Here is a 14,792-nt window from a genome sequence, read left to right as displayed (position 1 = left end):
TCACGATTTTTGCATTTTGGCACAACACCGGCACCAAAAGGGTTTGCTCGCCACTTTCCCACGAATCAAAGGACTACGACGGTACCACTGGCTTATGCGGCGTCGGATGGGTACTAGAAATTGTGAGTTAAAATATTTTATTTCTTTAATTTTTCACGTTTTGTTTCTTTTATACAATTATTTTAATTCTGACAGTATCACAAAATTTATTTTTTAATTGCTGAAGCGGGTTTATTGAATGTTAAATAAAAATAGACCATTTTGTAAACTTTTGAAGTGATTCAATGCCCAGTAGTGTGCAAGTGTGTTTCTGTATAGTATCTCCCACCATGTCCATGTGGTGACATAAATTACGGTATTTTGAGAGGTAAAGTTAGATTAAGTAGGACATCACTGAAGGCCCAGGTTAGAAAAGCCACTGCATTTTAATGTGTAATAGTATAATATATTATGGTTTGTATTTTATCTTTATACTTGTATTTATTTCTTGAGCTATTGATTGATTGATTGAAACTTTTATTAGTATATTGCACAGTACAGTAAATATTCCATACAATTGACCACTAAATGATAACACCCGAATAAGTTTTTCAACTTTTTTAAGTCGGGTCCATGTAAGTTTTTCAACTTGTTTAAGTCGGGTCCACGTAAATCAATTCATGGTAAATGGGTCATGTACCTTATTTAAGTTTTGATCGATTTACTGACACTACTTCAAACTTCCCAGAAGGTCAAAACAAGGTAAGCAAAGCAACAATATTTACTAAATGTGGTGTATCACACTTAACTACAGTATATGATTTATAGGGGCGTTCCATAAAATCGATTCACATCCGAATAGCGATTTGTATTTATTCCGATTCTAAATCCATCCATTTTCCACCGCTTGTCCCTTTTTGGGGTCGAGGGGGGTGCTGGAGCCTATCTCGATTCATAATCGATATAGAAAAAAAGTAAGAATACCTTTTTTTTAAGGGATATTTGCAAAATTTCTTAGCAGTAATTTTTTTCAAGAATCCATCCCCGCTGTACTCGCTGTGTGTATATATCATTCTGTATGTCCGCAGCCAAAAGGAACTTTTGTAATTTTTTACCTGTTTTTTAAAAGGTTTTATTATCATTCTTGTATCAAATAATAGATTGCAGGAATCGGTTTGAATGGAGAATCATGTTGGATCGAGAATCAATTCTGATTCGAAACGTCACCCCAAAAATCGGAATCAAATTGCTGAGTTGTTGTAGGATTCCTATCCCTATTTAATAATGAGGGAAAAAACAATACAGGCAGAAATCTCCACACTCATTTCTACTATTGTCGACTAAGAAAGTTGTTATTTTTTAACAACCTCTTTTGGATGAGTTGTAGTTTGGTAATTTTTAGGAGACAAAAATAATTCCCGATTGTGTTTGCACAGAGGATTTAGAGTCTAATTTCAGCAATCCCATCTGTCAGCATCAACATACTTTATTACAAGCCATCTCCTCCAATGGCAGGCTGGAGAAAAGCTTCCAGTGTGGGCTTGATATCGATATTTTTTGTGAAATATCAGTCCTTGTCACAACATTGCAGTAAAGAAAGAATAGAAGAATAGGATGTGCTGATAGGATGTCCTCATTAAATGGTAAATGCGAAAAGCTCCAGGCCGACGTTGCAGCAGCAGCCCACTCAGTGCCAAGTGCTTGCTTGAGAGACACACCTTCCTGCCGGCCCTTTACAGACCGCGTGCACACAAGCTGTGAAGTGAAGATAGATCGCAAAAACAAGCCACTGAGTTCTCTTCTCTTAACCTCCTCTCAGTTCCGCACAGGAAAGAACAAAAAAGGAGGGAGGAGGACTGAGGAGGAAGCAGGCCTGTAGCTTGTATTGCCAATGTCTGTGTCCTGGCTGCTCAGTACAATATGGTGAAAGAAATAACAATTTGACAATTAATTTAAATTGAAACCATGCCTAAAATCCTATAATATACTCATGTGTGTATCTGACTTCATGTTGCCACTGACTCATACATTTAAATGTAAACTACACTTTTTTTTTATTTTGTAAATTATTCACAGATAAGAACAAACATCCACCCATCCATTTTCTACCGCTTGTTTTTCTTTTTTCATGCATTCTAAATCGTAAATAAACATTAGCAAAAGTCAGCTTGCAACGTAGTCGATCTATTCCGCCGATAAAGCGCTTTAAAAAACATCCAAAAATCTCTATCAATGTTTTATATACACCCTGTAAGTATATATGCATTGTAGTAACAGTCACATTTATAATAGCATGTAGTATTTACGTATTTGAATAATTTTAAGAATACTGTGGCGTATTAAGTTCACATACACATAACAGTGTTTACATTTCACTTCAACAACCCTAAACGTACTACTGATGGCGGACGTCACAAGAGGCCACTTTGGGACAAATGATGATCCACAACCTTATATTTTTGAGCCTGAATGTAAGAAGGATGAAAGTTTTAGAAGTTGTTGTCATGATCTGTGGTCTGGATCATGTTTTTCTGTCACGACGTGGGGGTTTTCGCAACTTACTGCGAGGATTGTTCTCCCAGGAACCAAACGGACCATTCCGGACAAGACTTGAAGGTAGGAACATGATTTAATCTTGACTATCAAATCGGTACCAACAAAAGAAGCACAAGGCAAAAGCACAACTTAGCACAGGAAACAAAAGGCTAACACTTAGAATAAACTATGGACAGGGCAAAAACTCACTGCTTGTGTCATGCGATTGTTTGCTTCATGCTTTGCCAAGTAAGTTTTTGTTTTGTTTTGTGTTTGTTTGTTCATGCCACAGTTAGTGAGTTTTTGCCCTGTCCATAATTTATTCTACGTGTTAGCTAAGTTGGCCTTCCCCTTGTGCACCTTTTGTTTGTACCTATTTGATAGTCAAGATTAAATCATGTTCCTACCTTCAAGTCATGTCTGGAATAGTCCGTTTGCTTCCTGGAAGAACAATCCTCGCACTAATTTGCGAAAAACCCCACGTCGTGACAGAAAAAACATGATCCAGACCAAAGATCATGACAGTTGTGTGCTGGACAGATTAAGCTTTAGTGAAACACTAAGCATCATGGAGCACTACTACAAAGTGCTAAACAAGAAATACAAACTACAAACATAACAAAATAATCACTTACTGTACAATATCTGCACTCACTGGTATGCCGACGGATGGGTTGTTTATATAGTCCAGTTCAGATGAAGAATTAATCATAAACCTCATGTAGGTGTGGGAAAAAAAAGGTGTCACAAAGGAGCGTCTTTTCGTTACTTTGTCGCTGTCTCCGGATATAAGATGAAAGAATGTCAAGTTTGACAACTTTTCAGTTCATGGCCACTATACAAGTTTTTTTTTAACTCTCTCTTTAAAATTACCTGTATGTTACTGAGTCTGTGGTGGTCATCCTGACTTTTTCTCTGGTTTGTGTGAATGTTTTTGTCGTTTGATTGTGTGTATACGCCAACCTGTCTGGGGACTACTGGCGAAATTAGCCATATACAGTGGGCCAAAAAAGTATTTAGTCAGCCACCGATTGTGCAAGTTCTCCCACTTAAAATGATGACAAAGGTCTGTAATTTTCAGCATAGGTACACTTCAACTGTGAGAGACAGAATATGAAAAAAAAATCCAGGAATTCACATTGTAGGAATTTTAAAGAATTTATTTGTAAATTATGGTGGAAACTAAGTATTTGTTCAACCATTCAAAGCTCTCACTGATGGAAGGAGGTTTTGGCTGAAAATCTCATGTTACTTGGCCCCATTCATTCTTTCCTTAACACAGATCAATCACCCTGTCCCCTTAGTAGAAAAACAGCCCCAAAGCATGATGTTTCCACCCCCATGCTTCATAGTAGGTATGGTGTTCTTGGGATGCAACTCAGTATTCTTCTTCCTCCAAACACGACAAGTTGAGTTCATACCAAAAATTTCTATTTTGGTTTCATCTGACCACATGACATTCTCCCAATCCTCTGCTGTATCATCCATGTATCCATTTTTGTATAAACTCTACTCATCGTGTTTGGAGGAAGAAGAATACTGAGTTGCATCCCAAGAACACCACACCTACTGTGAAGCATGGGGGTGGAAACATCATGCTTTGGGGCTGTTTTTCTGCTAAGGGGACCGGACGATTGATCCGTGTTAAGGAAAGAATGAATGGGGCCATGTATCGTGAGATTTTGAGCCAAAACCTCCTTCCATCAGTGAGAGCTGGATGTGAATTCTCCCTGCCCACTGGGTGTGAGTTTTCCTTGCCCTTTTGTGGGTTCTTCCGAGGATGTTGTAGTCGTAATGATTTGTGCAGTCCTTTGAGACATTTGTGATTTGGGGCTATATAAATAAACATTGATTGATTGATTGATGAGAGCTTTGAATGGTTGACCAAATGCTTATTTTCCACCATAATTTACAAATAAATTATTTAAAATTCCTACAATGTGTATTCTTGGATTTTTTTTCACATTCTGTCTCTCACAGTTGAAGTGTACCTATGATGAAAATTACAGACCTCTGTCATCATTTTAAGTGGGAGAACTTGCACAATCGGTGGCTGACTAAATACTTTTTTGCCCCACTGTATACATATTGTATACATGTTCATTGATATGTGCTGTATCTATTTTAAGTAAATAATTAAAAAAAAAGTGAGAGGCATAATTTATAATCTAGGATTATCTTTCATCAGCAGCTCAGTATGTCAATACTATAGCTGCATAAGCTAGTTAGCGCTCTGTCATCACAGTGCAGCTAAAAGGTTCCTTAATGTTAGCTTTTATCTTAACAATATGGCTAACACTTGGTTGATATTCATGTCACAAGATGTAAATGGAGTATTGTTTTTAGAGGGCTTTATAGGAAGAATAGTGTACTTCCATTAGCTGAATAGTTAGCCACCTTGTACTTGCCGTATATTACAACTTAGAATGCATACAATAAAAAAAAACATAAGTGTTCTTGTCTTACATAGGGATTGTGAATCATAGGCAAAATTTCCAAAAAAGCGCAATTCCCCTTTGAGAGTGCCCTGACTTTAGAGTGTTTTGAGTTAAGAGCTGTCTCTCGGTTAATTGTTAAGCTTTAAGTTGGAAGCAAAAATGTTAGTTACGAGCATCCCCGCCATTAGTTGCCGTAGCAAATGTCACATTTAACCCCATAAAATCTTCCCAAAATATCTGGTCTTACTCGCTAGCATTAGGTTATCGCTAAAGGTCGACAAATCTTTGTTTTCCAACCATGGGAAGGAAGAAAGCGAGTGGGAAGGACAGTGCTGACAAGACAAAGTGGATGATATTCAATTAATTCATAAAAGAAAAAAGATTCAAAAACATGACAGAGCGTGTAGTCAACTTGGCGAAGCAGTCAGCACCATACTGAGGCAGAATGAGTCTAATGCTAGCCAAGAATGTTAAAATAATATCTAAATGGCGGATATTAATTCATGAAAATATGGAAAAGCTGCTGATGGCGTGTTTGATGTAGAAGTAACTGAATGGAGATATTGTAGAATTCCACTCTCTAGGATGACTGCTGTATATTATTATTACATTAGTCCATAAAACTACTATAGTTGTTAGAACATTATATGTATTGCGACCCCATAAGGGACAAGCGGTAGAAAATGGATGGATAGATGTTTTTATACAATATTGTGCAGTACAAAATGGATGGATGGATTTCTTATCTAAAAGTTTATTTTAAAAAGGCACGTTACATGATAAATTGTGCAATTTTGAATGGACAAGCACCAAAATGATTGATAACAAAAATAATTGATTTGTACTTTTTAAAATTTGAATCCATATTAATGGGAGACGTTAAGAGTTCGGTCACATAACCAATTAAAGGCCTACTGAAACCCACTACTACCCACCACGCAGTCTGATAGTTTATACATCAATGATGAAATATTAACATTGCAACACATGCCAATACGGCCGGTTTAGTTTACTAAATTACAATTTTAAATTTCCCGCGGAGTTTTCTGTTGAAAATGTCGCTGAATGATGACACGATGATGACGCGTGTTTGTGACATTATTGGTTGGAGCGGACATTTTATCCCAGCACCACTCATGGCTAAAAGTCGTCTCTTTTCATGGCGCAATTACACAGTATTTTGGACGTCTGTGTTGCTAAATCTTTTGCAATTTGTTCAATTAATAATGGAGAAGTAGAAAGTAGTAGAAAGATGTAGGTGGGAAGCTTTTAGCCTTTAGCCACACAAACGGACGGTGTTTCCTTGTTTAAAATTCACGGATGTGAAGCTTTACTATGGATCAGAGCGGCCAAGCGAATATGGATCTCGACTACATGTCAACCGGCAGTTTTCGGTGAGAAAATTGTGGAAATAAGTCGCCTCTTACCGGAGATCAGCGGAGCCAGCGTCCTCCTGCTGCCGTGACTTCTCTCAGAGACTCTAACTTTAAGGTACTCTTTAACTCACTAAAACACTAGCAACACAATAGGCAGATAAGGGATTTCCCAGAATTATCCTAGTAAATGTGTCTAAAAACATCTTAATCGCTCTCACTTGCCCTCGCCTTTTTTTTTTCATAAACTTTATTTATTTATTTATTTTTTCTAGGCCTTCACTCTAAATTTCCTCATCCACAAATCTTTCATCCTCGCTCAAATTAATGGGGGAAATTGTCGCTTTCTCGGTCCGAATAGCTCTTGCTGCTGAAGGCTATGATTGTAAACAATGTGAGGATGTAAGGAGCTCTCACACCGGTGACGTCATCGTCTGCTACTTCCGGTAAAGGCAAGGCTTTTTTATTAGGGACCAAAAGTTGCGAACTTTATCGTCAATGTTCTCTGCTAAATCCTTTCAGCAAAAATATGGCAATATCGCGAAATGATCAAGTATGACACATAGAATGGACCTGCTATCCCCGTTTAAATAAGAAAATCTCATTTCAGTAGGCCTTTAAGCTTGTTTGTTGAGGTACTATATGGTATATGTAAATATGAGAAATGATAGGAAAAAATCTTAGTTGCTACTGCATTATTTACTTATTTGATTTACTTATTGTTGTGGTGATTGTTTTTTCTGAGTTGGAATATGTTGAAGTGAAGTGAATAATACTTATATAGCACTTCTACTCAAGAGACTCATTGCGCTTTCCGTGGTAAAACCCATAATCTACATATTCAGGGATGGAAATGAAGATTTACAAAATCAGATGAAAATGTTTTAATCCTAAAACACAGCTTTGCGGAAGGCCGCATAGTGGCTGCACTCGCCTGCTAGGGGGGTCCGTGGCATGCCCCCCCAGAAAAATTTTGAAATCTATGTTAGCTTAGGATGCATTTCCTGCTATTTTGAGTCAAAATCTAACAATATCCTCCTGACCAAAATTTCACATTTATTAGAAAATATTTTCATGAAAATGTATCATGTGATGAAATTTATGTATACAAGTTTACACATATATCAAATTATTGCACACTTTTGGATTATAGACAAAAATAGGCCTACAAATGGATTAACCAGAATTCAAAATATAAAAATTTTGAAATACATAAAATCGTGTATTGTACCTCTGAATGGACTCGTCTGTCGTAGATTGTTGTGAGAGGAGCCGAGTCGGAGGTGGGAGGCTTCGATAGTTGATTTGAGGCTGCATTTGTGACGATGTTTGACTTCAGCTTGAAGGCGGATCCCAGTGAAAAACGACTTCTCCGTAAACTCACTTTACTTAGATGCCTTGCCGATTTCGCGTGGTCAAAGATTGCCATTTCCCCGAGATCCATAGTTCACAATGTCCTTACAATATAAGCACTGAGCACGTCCTGGTTCGTCTACTTCTACGATATTGTTGTTAATCTTCACCTTCAGTTTGATAGATATATCGAGCCATGCCCAGTTCCACTTGTTTCTCACGCCCTTAGCGATATCTTTCGCTAATGAAGCATTCCTATCTTCAATAAGCTTAACCATGTCTGAAGCTGTCTTGTCAATAAAGAAATGTGTTAATTGAGAGCTACTGTGTTTTCTTTCCAGATTAGTTGCCGATAAACGAACATAAACAGAATACGAGTTCAAAAACGCTCACAATAATTGAGGATCAGGGACTAGATATTGGCGGCCAACGACACGTGGAGACGCCTATAACGGGCAAAGTCATTGGTGCAGACGCGTGCGGACGCCTATAACGGGCAATGTCATTGGTTGATGTCGTCAGCTGATTGTAGAGCTAGCCAATCTAGTGCCTTCACACATTGGTGGCGCCAAAATCGGCGGAATTCTGCGGATCCGCAGGAAATTCTCATCCCAGCATATTTAAGCAACATTTAAAATGTTGTGGGTGGCACTGGGAGCAGGTGGGTACAGTGTTTTACCCAAGGACACCACAGCAGAGACTAGGGTGGCGGAAGCTGGAATCGAAACTGGAACCCTCAGGTTGCTGGCAAAGCCGCTCTACCAACCGAGCCACGCCAGTAAAAACAAGGCAAAACCAGGTCATCCACAATGGACAGAGCAACTCACTCGTCCTATCTGAATATCTCTTCACACCTAACTCATGTACAGCTCCGTGCAAACAACATTAGTGTGCCTCTTATATAACACAACCTCCTGAGGAATACTCAGATACTCTAAATGCACCAAACACTTACCCATTTAGCATTTTGAATGTCATTACGCAGAGATGCATGCATGAATAAACGATTAGGAGCGAAAACATTTCCCTTTATATCAGCGCTGTTGTTTCCCATCCAATGCTGTTTTCCCTGAAGGAGGTTCTGTGAAGAGGATTTAGTATCCTCAAGTTTAAAGGGCACTTCAATTAAACAGGTTAGGTGAATTAAGATTCTAATTAGGTGCACATGTTTTCTCTAAATTGACCATTTGGGAGTTGAGATGCTTTTCTAAAAATACAAAAAATAGCCTGCCGGTGAAATTAAAGTGACATTAAGCGTACATCATCACCTAGGGGGACAATTGGAATCCCAAAATATATTCTTGCTGCATTAATATTGAATTGACCATGCAAAATAATAACAGTAACAGAGCTTTTTCTGTAACTCACCATTTTTGTCAGCCCGTCGGAATATCTGCAACAGGAAAAGAAGATCATGTTTAAGATTTGGGTGGGTCCACAGCGGGAAGGCAGTGATGCAACCATTATGTCTGCACATGAGTGCATTGGATGCACTGATTTTAACACTGACACACAAAAATCTCAAGAAATGACAAGTATGTGCGACACGTTGCATTCAGATCCGTGTGCACTTCATGAACTACATCAGAACTCTGTTGAAAATTAATGTAGCACAACCCTGATGTTGTTCTGAATGTACTTAAGCTTTTAAAATAGTGGTCTAATAATCCAAAATATAGAGTATTTTACAAACGTGAGTTCAGATCTCACATTTCAGCAACTGTTTTATTTTATAGGGACAACATGGAAAATGACATTATGGAACTGAAACTTGGTTATGCCTCAGCTTGGAAAGCAGCATATTTATTCCCTATTCAGTGAAAATATATCAATGTGGAAATACTGAGTGAGTAGACAGTGAACATGTCTAAACTGGCCACTTCTTTTGCAAGGCACTTGCCATCTTGGAGATGTGTTTGGGCTCCTTATGTTGTAAAACTGCCATGAAATGCTGTTCCCCAAGGGAGGGCTCATGTTCAGCTTCACAATGTCACAGTACATGTTATTTTTATCTGCGATGAGGTGGCGACTTGTCCAGGGTGTACTCCGCCTTCCGCACGATTGCAGCTGAGATAGGCGCCACTGCCCCCCGCGACCCCAATAAGGTAATAAGCGGTAGAAAATGAATGGATTGATGGATGTTATTATTATGTTTCTCTAAACCAGGGATGCCCAAATTTGGCCCAATGTGTCATTTTCTTGGAAGGAAGGCTACCAAATGTAATACATTTTCATACTGACCCCTTTCAAGCTGCACAATCATTGGTGGCATGTCAGGAAGGTTACTGTAAAAAGTTAACCATAAAAACCTGGCAACACATTCGTAAAATGATCGGTGGTAACAATTTTTCATTTCCAGTAATGCAATGTAAAAACAAGGAAAATATTTTTGACAGAAAAAGGCAGCAGGTTAGTCGCTAGATAATTTCAGTAAAAATAACAGTTTTTCAATTTATAGTAATGCGCTGTAAAAAAAAAAAATTATCGTAGATTTTTTTTGTAAAAAAAAAAATGACAGGTCTTTTGCCAAAATATTACTGTACATATAACAGTGGTATTATTTTTCAATGCACAGTAATCCATCCATCCATTTTCTACAGCTTATTCCCTTTGGGGTCACGGGGGGGGCTGGTGCCTATCTCAGCTACAATCGGGCGGAAGGCGGTGTACACCCTGGACAAGTCGCCACCTCATCGCAGCAATGCACAGTAATGCAGTGTAAAAAAGTAAATATTGATTTTTCCGTTAAAAAAATGGCAGCTAAGTCGCAAAAATATTACTGGAAAAATAAACTGTTGTACCGCTTTCCAACTTACAGTAATGTACTGTAAAAAAAAAAATGGCTGTGGATTTTCCAATAAAAACAGGCAGCTCAGTCACCAGATATTTAATGTAAAAACAACAGTGGTAAAGTTTTTTAATTTACAGTAATTTGGTATAAAAGTCTAGATCAAAAATCAAATTTCACGGTAAAATTTTATCGACTCAGCTGCATCTTTATTTTTACTAAAAACATCTGTAGTTGTTTTTTTTGCAGGTTAGCGAATTGCCATCTATCGAACCTGACGGTGTCTACTACCCTTTGTTTCGAACCACTGCCAATGAGCAGGTCTATTTAGGTCTATTTTCATAGAAAAGGCACACCCTTTTCTAAGGCGCATTAAAGAGGCCATATTATGATTTTTTTTTCTACATTTTAAACACTTCTTGGTGGTCTACATAACATGTAATGGTCGCTCTTTGGTTAGAATTTTGCATAGATTATGTTTTACAGACCATCTTCAAGCCGCTTTCTGACCGTCTCTTCAGGATGCGCTGTTTTGTGGGCAGGTCTTACTTACGTAGCTTGACTTCGACAGCGTCTTCTGTCTGTCATATTTGTTGTACCCATGTATTTTAGGACTTCCTTAGCGAGTCTACTGACAGATATAAGTTAAAATTACGCTACTTTATATTAGAAATGGCAACAGCGAAGGATGAAGTCCCCACAACAAGAGGATAGAGAAAAAGAAAGAGATTATTGACTACGCTGGACTTATGTAGATCCCTAATATACATCAGCAGTTACCAATAAGAACAGTTGGTTTTGCATAATAGCTCGAAACAAAACGCCAGATAATATGTCTCTTAGTAGGTGCCATTTTGGGGTCCTTAAACACAAACCATAATAATATATGTATGTTGAAGCACAGCACGCCTGACAACGGTAGCCGACAATCGTAGCTTACCAAAGTCGTGATAAAACCTTTTCGTAGATATTCGATTGCCGTGTGAAACGTTGTATATTCTCAATGAAACATCAAAGTTCTGGTGTTGCTTGCTTACGGGTACTTGCTGGGGTCATTTATTGAACAGACGTCAACCTGCAATACATACTTAACTCTTATGAGTGACTGCCATCTACTAGTCACAATTATCATTACACCACGTATCAGAAAAATTGCTTCGAGGTCGGTAAGCATAACCAGAATTACTACGTACATTAGGCGCACTGAGTTCTAAGGCTCGCTGTCGATTTTCGAGAAATTTATTTTAAGTGTGCTTTATGGTCCGAAAAATACAGTACTTTATATTTACGTATTGCGGTATAAGGCTAAATTCCTCACTTGTGGTGCTGTTACATGGTAAAAATCGCTGTTTGGCCCACAGACAATATGCATATTTTCAGTTTGGCCGTTGAGAGCAAAAAGTTTGGCCACCCCTGCTCACCGTACCAGGACCACTCATGCAGCCCTAGATCATTATCTTACTACTCACTTGTGTGTCAGTCATTTTCAGAAGACAGTAAACAAACTATACACTGAGTACTCTAGTATTTCAATAGCAATGTCCTTTAAGAAGACATTGTGTAAAAACGGTCGCTAAAATATCAGTGGTGAGATACTAAGAGATGACTGAGGTACATTAAACAAGTGGTGTGGCCTTTTAACAATGTTTAGGCGATGCAGGCATTTTCAGAGGCCAGTGATGGCGTGATACCTGGAAGCTGAGCCATCATTGTCACTGCTCCCTAAACCTTGAAAGTGCTGATGTAAGCTCTGTATAAAGAGATGCCTTTGAGGGAGCCCACAGCAAGTTGCTTTGTAACATTTGGCGGACTAAAGCGAGAGCAACAAACATCAACTGGGTGACGGAGGTGATGAAGCTCTTCTACAAGCCAACACTGTGCACAGACCCAAAACCCCAAGCTATTCCCTGGAGACAGTGAACACGTCACTCTGAGACTTATTGAAGACAATAAAACTGCAGCAGCGGGAGAAGGAGGAAGAAAGACACAGCTGCATCTACAAGGCTTTGAGTCAGCCTCGGTAGAAATTAGCCTGCAATAAATTTTTCAGACATCTAAGCACTGCACAGGTGTGAGTCTATTCCGACAAACAACTTGCACGTCAGCACGTCTGCACATGCACAAAAAAACACAAAAAACACACACAACTCGGAGCTTATGAGACTTTAGCTTAATAAAAACACAAATCAAAGTGCAACAAAGGAAGACAGCAGAGTCAGAGGTTGCAAATAGGTAAATAAAGGCTTTATGTGTGTTCATTTGGACCGTAGTTAAACAAGAACAGGCCATAATGGCACTCAGGAATGTGCAGTTTTGACAACTTGAATTGGGATCTGCACTAAAAGCTCCTACATATTGCTGAATATGTCATATTAAGAGACATGCATTCGTCACAGAGAAATAACAAGAATGTGTATTGGAAAAAAACCCTTCCAATATCCGCTCTTTCTCTCTTTCTCTTAAATATACCTCATGTTTACGATTAGCCACTTTCATACGGTTTGTTTATATACATTTGGGCAATTTAAAACAATTTGCCTCTGGGTAATGTACATTTTATTTATAGACAAAACTGGGATAATGTTCAGTACATCTTGTCATGTTGTGGGTTTTTTTTTCTAGGTCATCACCTCCATAAATCAGCAGCATAGATGGTTTATAATACTGTGATTATCAGTAAAGAGGCATTTACATGCACATGTTTCATGTTAAACAGGAAAGTGTGGTTTGTTTATGTACATTTGGGCCATTTAAAACAATTTGCCTTGGGTAATGTACATTTTATTTATAGACAAAACTGGGATGATGTTCAGTACATCTTGTCATGTTGTGGGGTTTTTTTGTAGGTCATCACCTCCATAAATCAGCAGCATAGATGGTTTATAATACTGTGATTATCAGTAAAGCGGCATTTACATGCACATGTTTCATGTTCAATCAATCAATCAATGTTTATTTATATAGCCCTAAATCACAAATGTCTCAAAGGACTGTACAAACCACTACGACTACGACATCCTCGGAAGAACCCACATGTTAAACAGGAAAGTGTTGGATCATCTGCATTTACAACAATAACTGAAAGTGTGCATGCTTGCTATTTTGCAAAGTGAGTTACAGTAGAGAGAAGGTTATTGATTTTTTTTTATATTGGCTTCTTATAGTGCAGATACAGTAATGACCCTCATGACCAAATTACCGTGACACATTGTGATATTTTCCAGGATTATACTCAAACGGGATATATTACTTGATGTTTTGACACTCACATTTCGTACTTGCATAACAAGCTAATCACAATTGATTCCATTTGAATGGAGGCTGTTTGGATTTGCACCATTCACAAGGAGCAGCATTACTCCAAGCTGTGACCCCCTCCCCCCTTAGAAAAATAGGACTCAATTTTTTTTTTCCATGTATCTGATCCAGTAGATAATGTGGAGACACACTTTAAATGACAAAAAGATAAATAAAATGTACTTACATCGTGAAAAAGGGGTGCAGTGTGGTTATGGTTGTGGTCACAAGCTTTCTGCTGCTTGCTGAGATGTTGCTGCTTGGCTGACTGCAGACACATGGTGATCATCTCTGTACATGCCAGCATCCTTCCGCTAATGCCCGCTCGGGTGCACCTTGCCTGGGATGGATAGATGGATACTGTGCCGCCGTGTGAGGATGAGATGGATGGACGTAGGATGCAAGTCGACGCTTTGCACCGTGCTCACTAGTAATAAACTCCGCCTTCTGGAAGGAGGGTCTTCGGGGGGGGGTCTGTCAGACTCAGACTGGAGAAAGGCACCCTCTGCTGGGCCTAAACACATGATGAACATGATCACACATCATCATGCACCAGGGACAACAGCAAATCATGTTACTTACTCATGAGATTAGATCTGAAATTATTACATCTTTAATTTTATTGCTCCTTAAATCTGAACATAGAATGCATTATGTTGTCCCACAGGTGAAACTTAAAAAAGAAACAATAAAATAAAGACATTCATTTTTTTCAGCAATTTAATTTCAAATACGATCATTACATACAAAGTGAAATATGTCAGGCTTTTTTGTTATGGTCTACAGCAGGGGTCACCAACCTTTTTGAAACCAACAGCTACTTCCTGGGCTACCAGTTTGATACACACTTAAATACATTGCCAGAAATAGCCAATTTGCTCAATTTACCTTTAATAAATCCATCTCCATCCATCTTCTTCCGCTTATCCGAGGTCGGGTCGCGGGGGCAACAACCTAAGCAGGGAAACCCAGACTTCCCTTTCCCCAGCCACTTCGTGTAGCTCTTCCCGGGGGATCCCGAGGCGTTCC

General features: G+C 38.7%; 1 protein-coding gene across 1 annotated transcript in view; it reads right to left on the bottom strand.

Moving 5' to 3' along the window:
* The window catches only part of LOC133554735 (N-terminal EF-hand calcium-binding protein 1-like), a 44,879-nt gene extending 30,666 nt beyond the window's left edge, over window positions 1-14,213 (bottom strand). The window contains exons 1-2 of the mRNA XM_061903826.1: window positions 13,951-14,213; window positions 9,047-9,071 (exon numbers count right to left, since the gene is read on the bottom strand). Coding sequence (XP_061759810.1) covers window positions 9,047-9,071; window positions 13,951-14,070 — 145 coding nt within the window. The 5' untranslated portion in view covers window positions 14,071-14,213. The remainder of the gene's footprint in view (window positions 1-9,046; window positions 9,072-13,950) is intronic.
* Window positions 14,214-14,792: the final 579 nt, after the last annotated feature.

The sequence above is a fragment of the Nerophis ophidion genome, linkage group LG06 (assembly GCF_033978795.1).
Source record: "Nerophis ophidion isolate RoL-2023_Sa linkage group LG06, RoL_Noph_v1.0, whole genome shotgun sequence".
In the NCBI taxonomy this organism is placed as follows: Eukaryota; Metazoa; Chordata; class Actinopteri; order Syngnathiformes; family Syngnathidae; genus Nerophis; species Nerophis ophidion.
The sequence above is the reverse complement of the archived record's forward strand: the minus strand, read 5'-3'. Positions and strand labels throughout refer to the sequence as shown.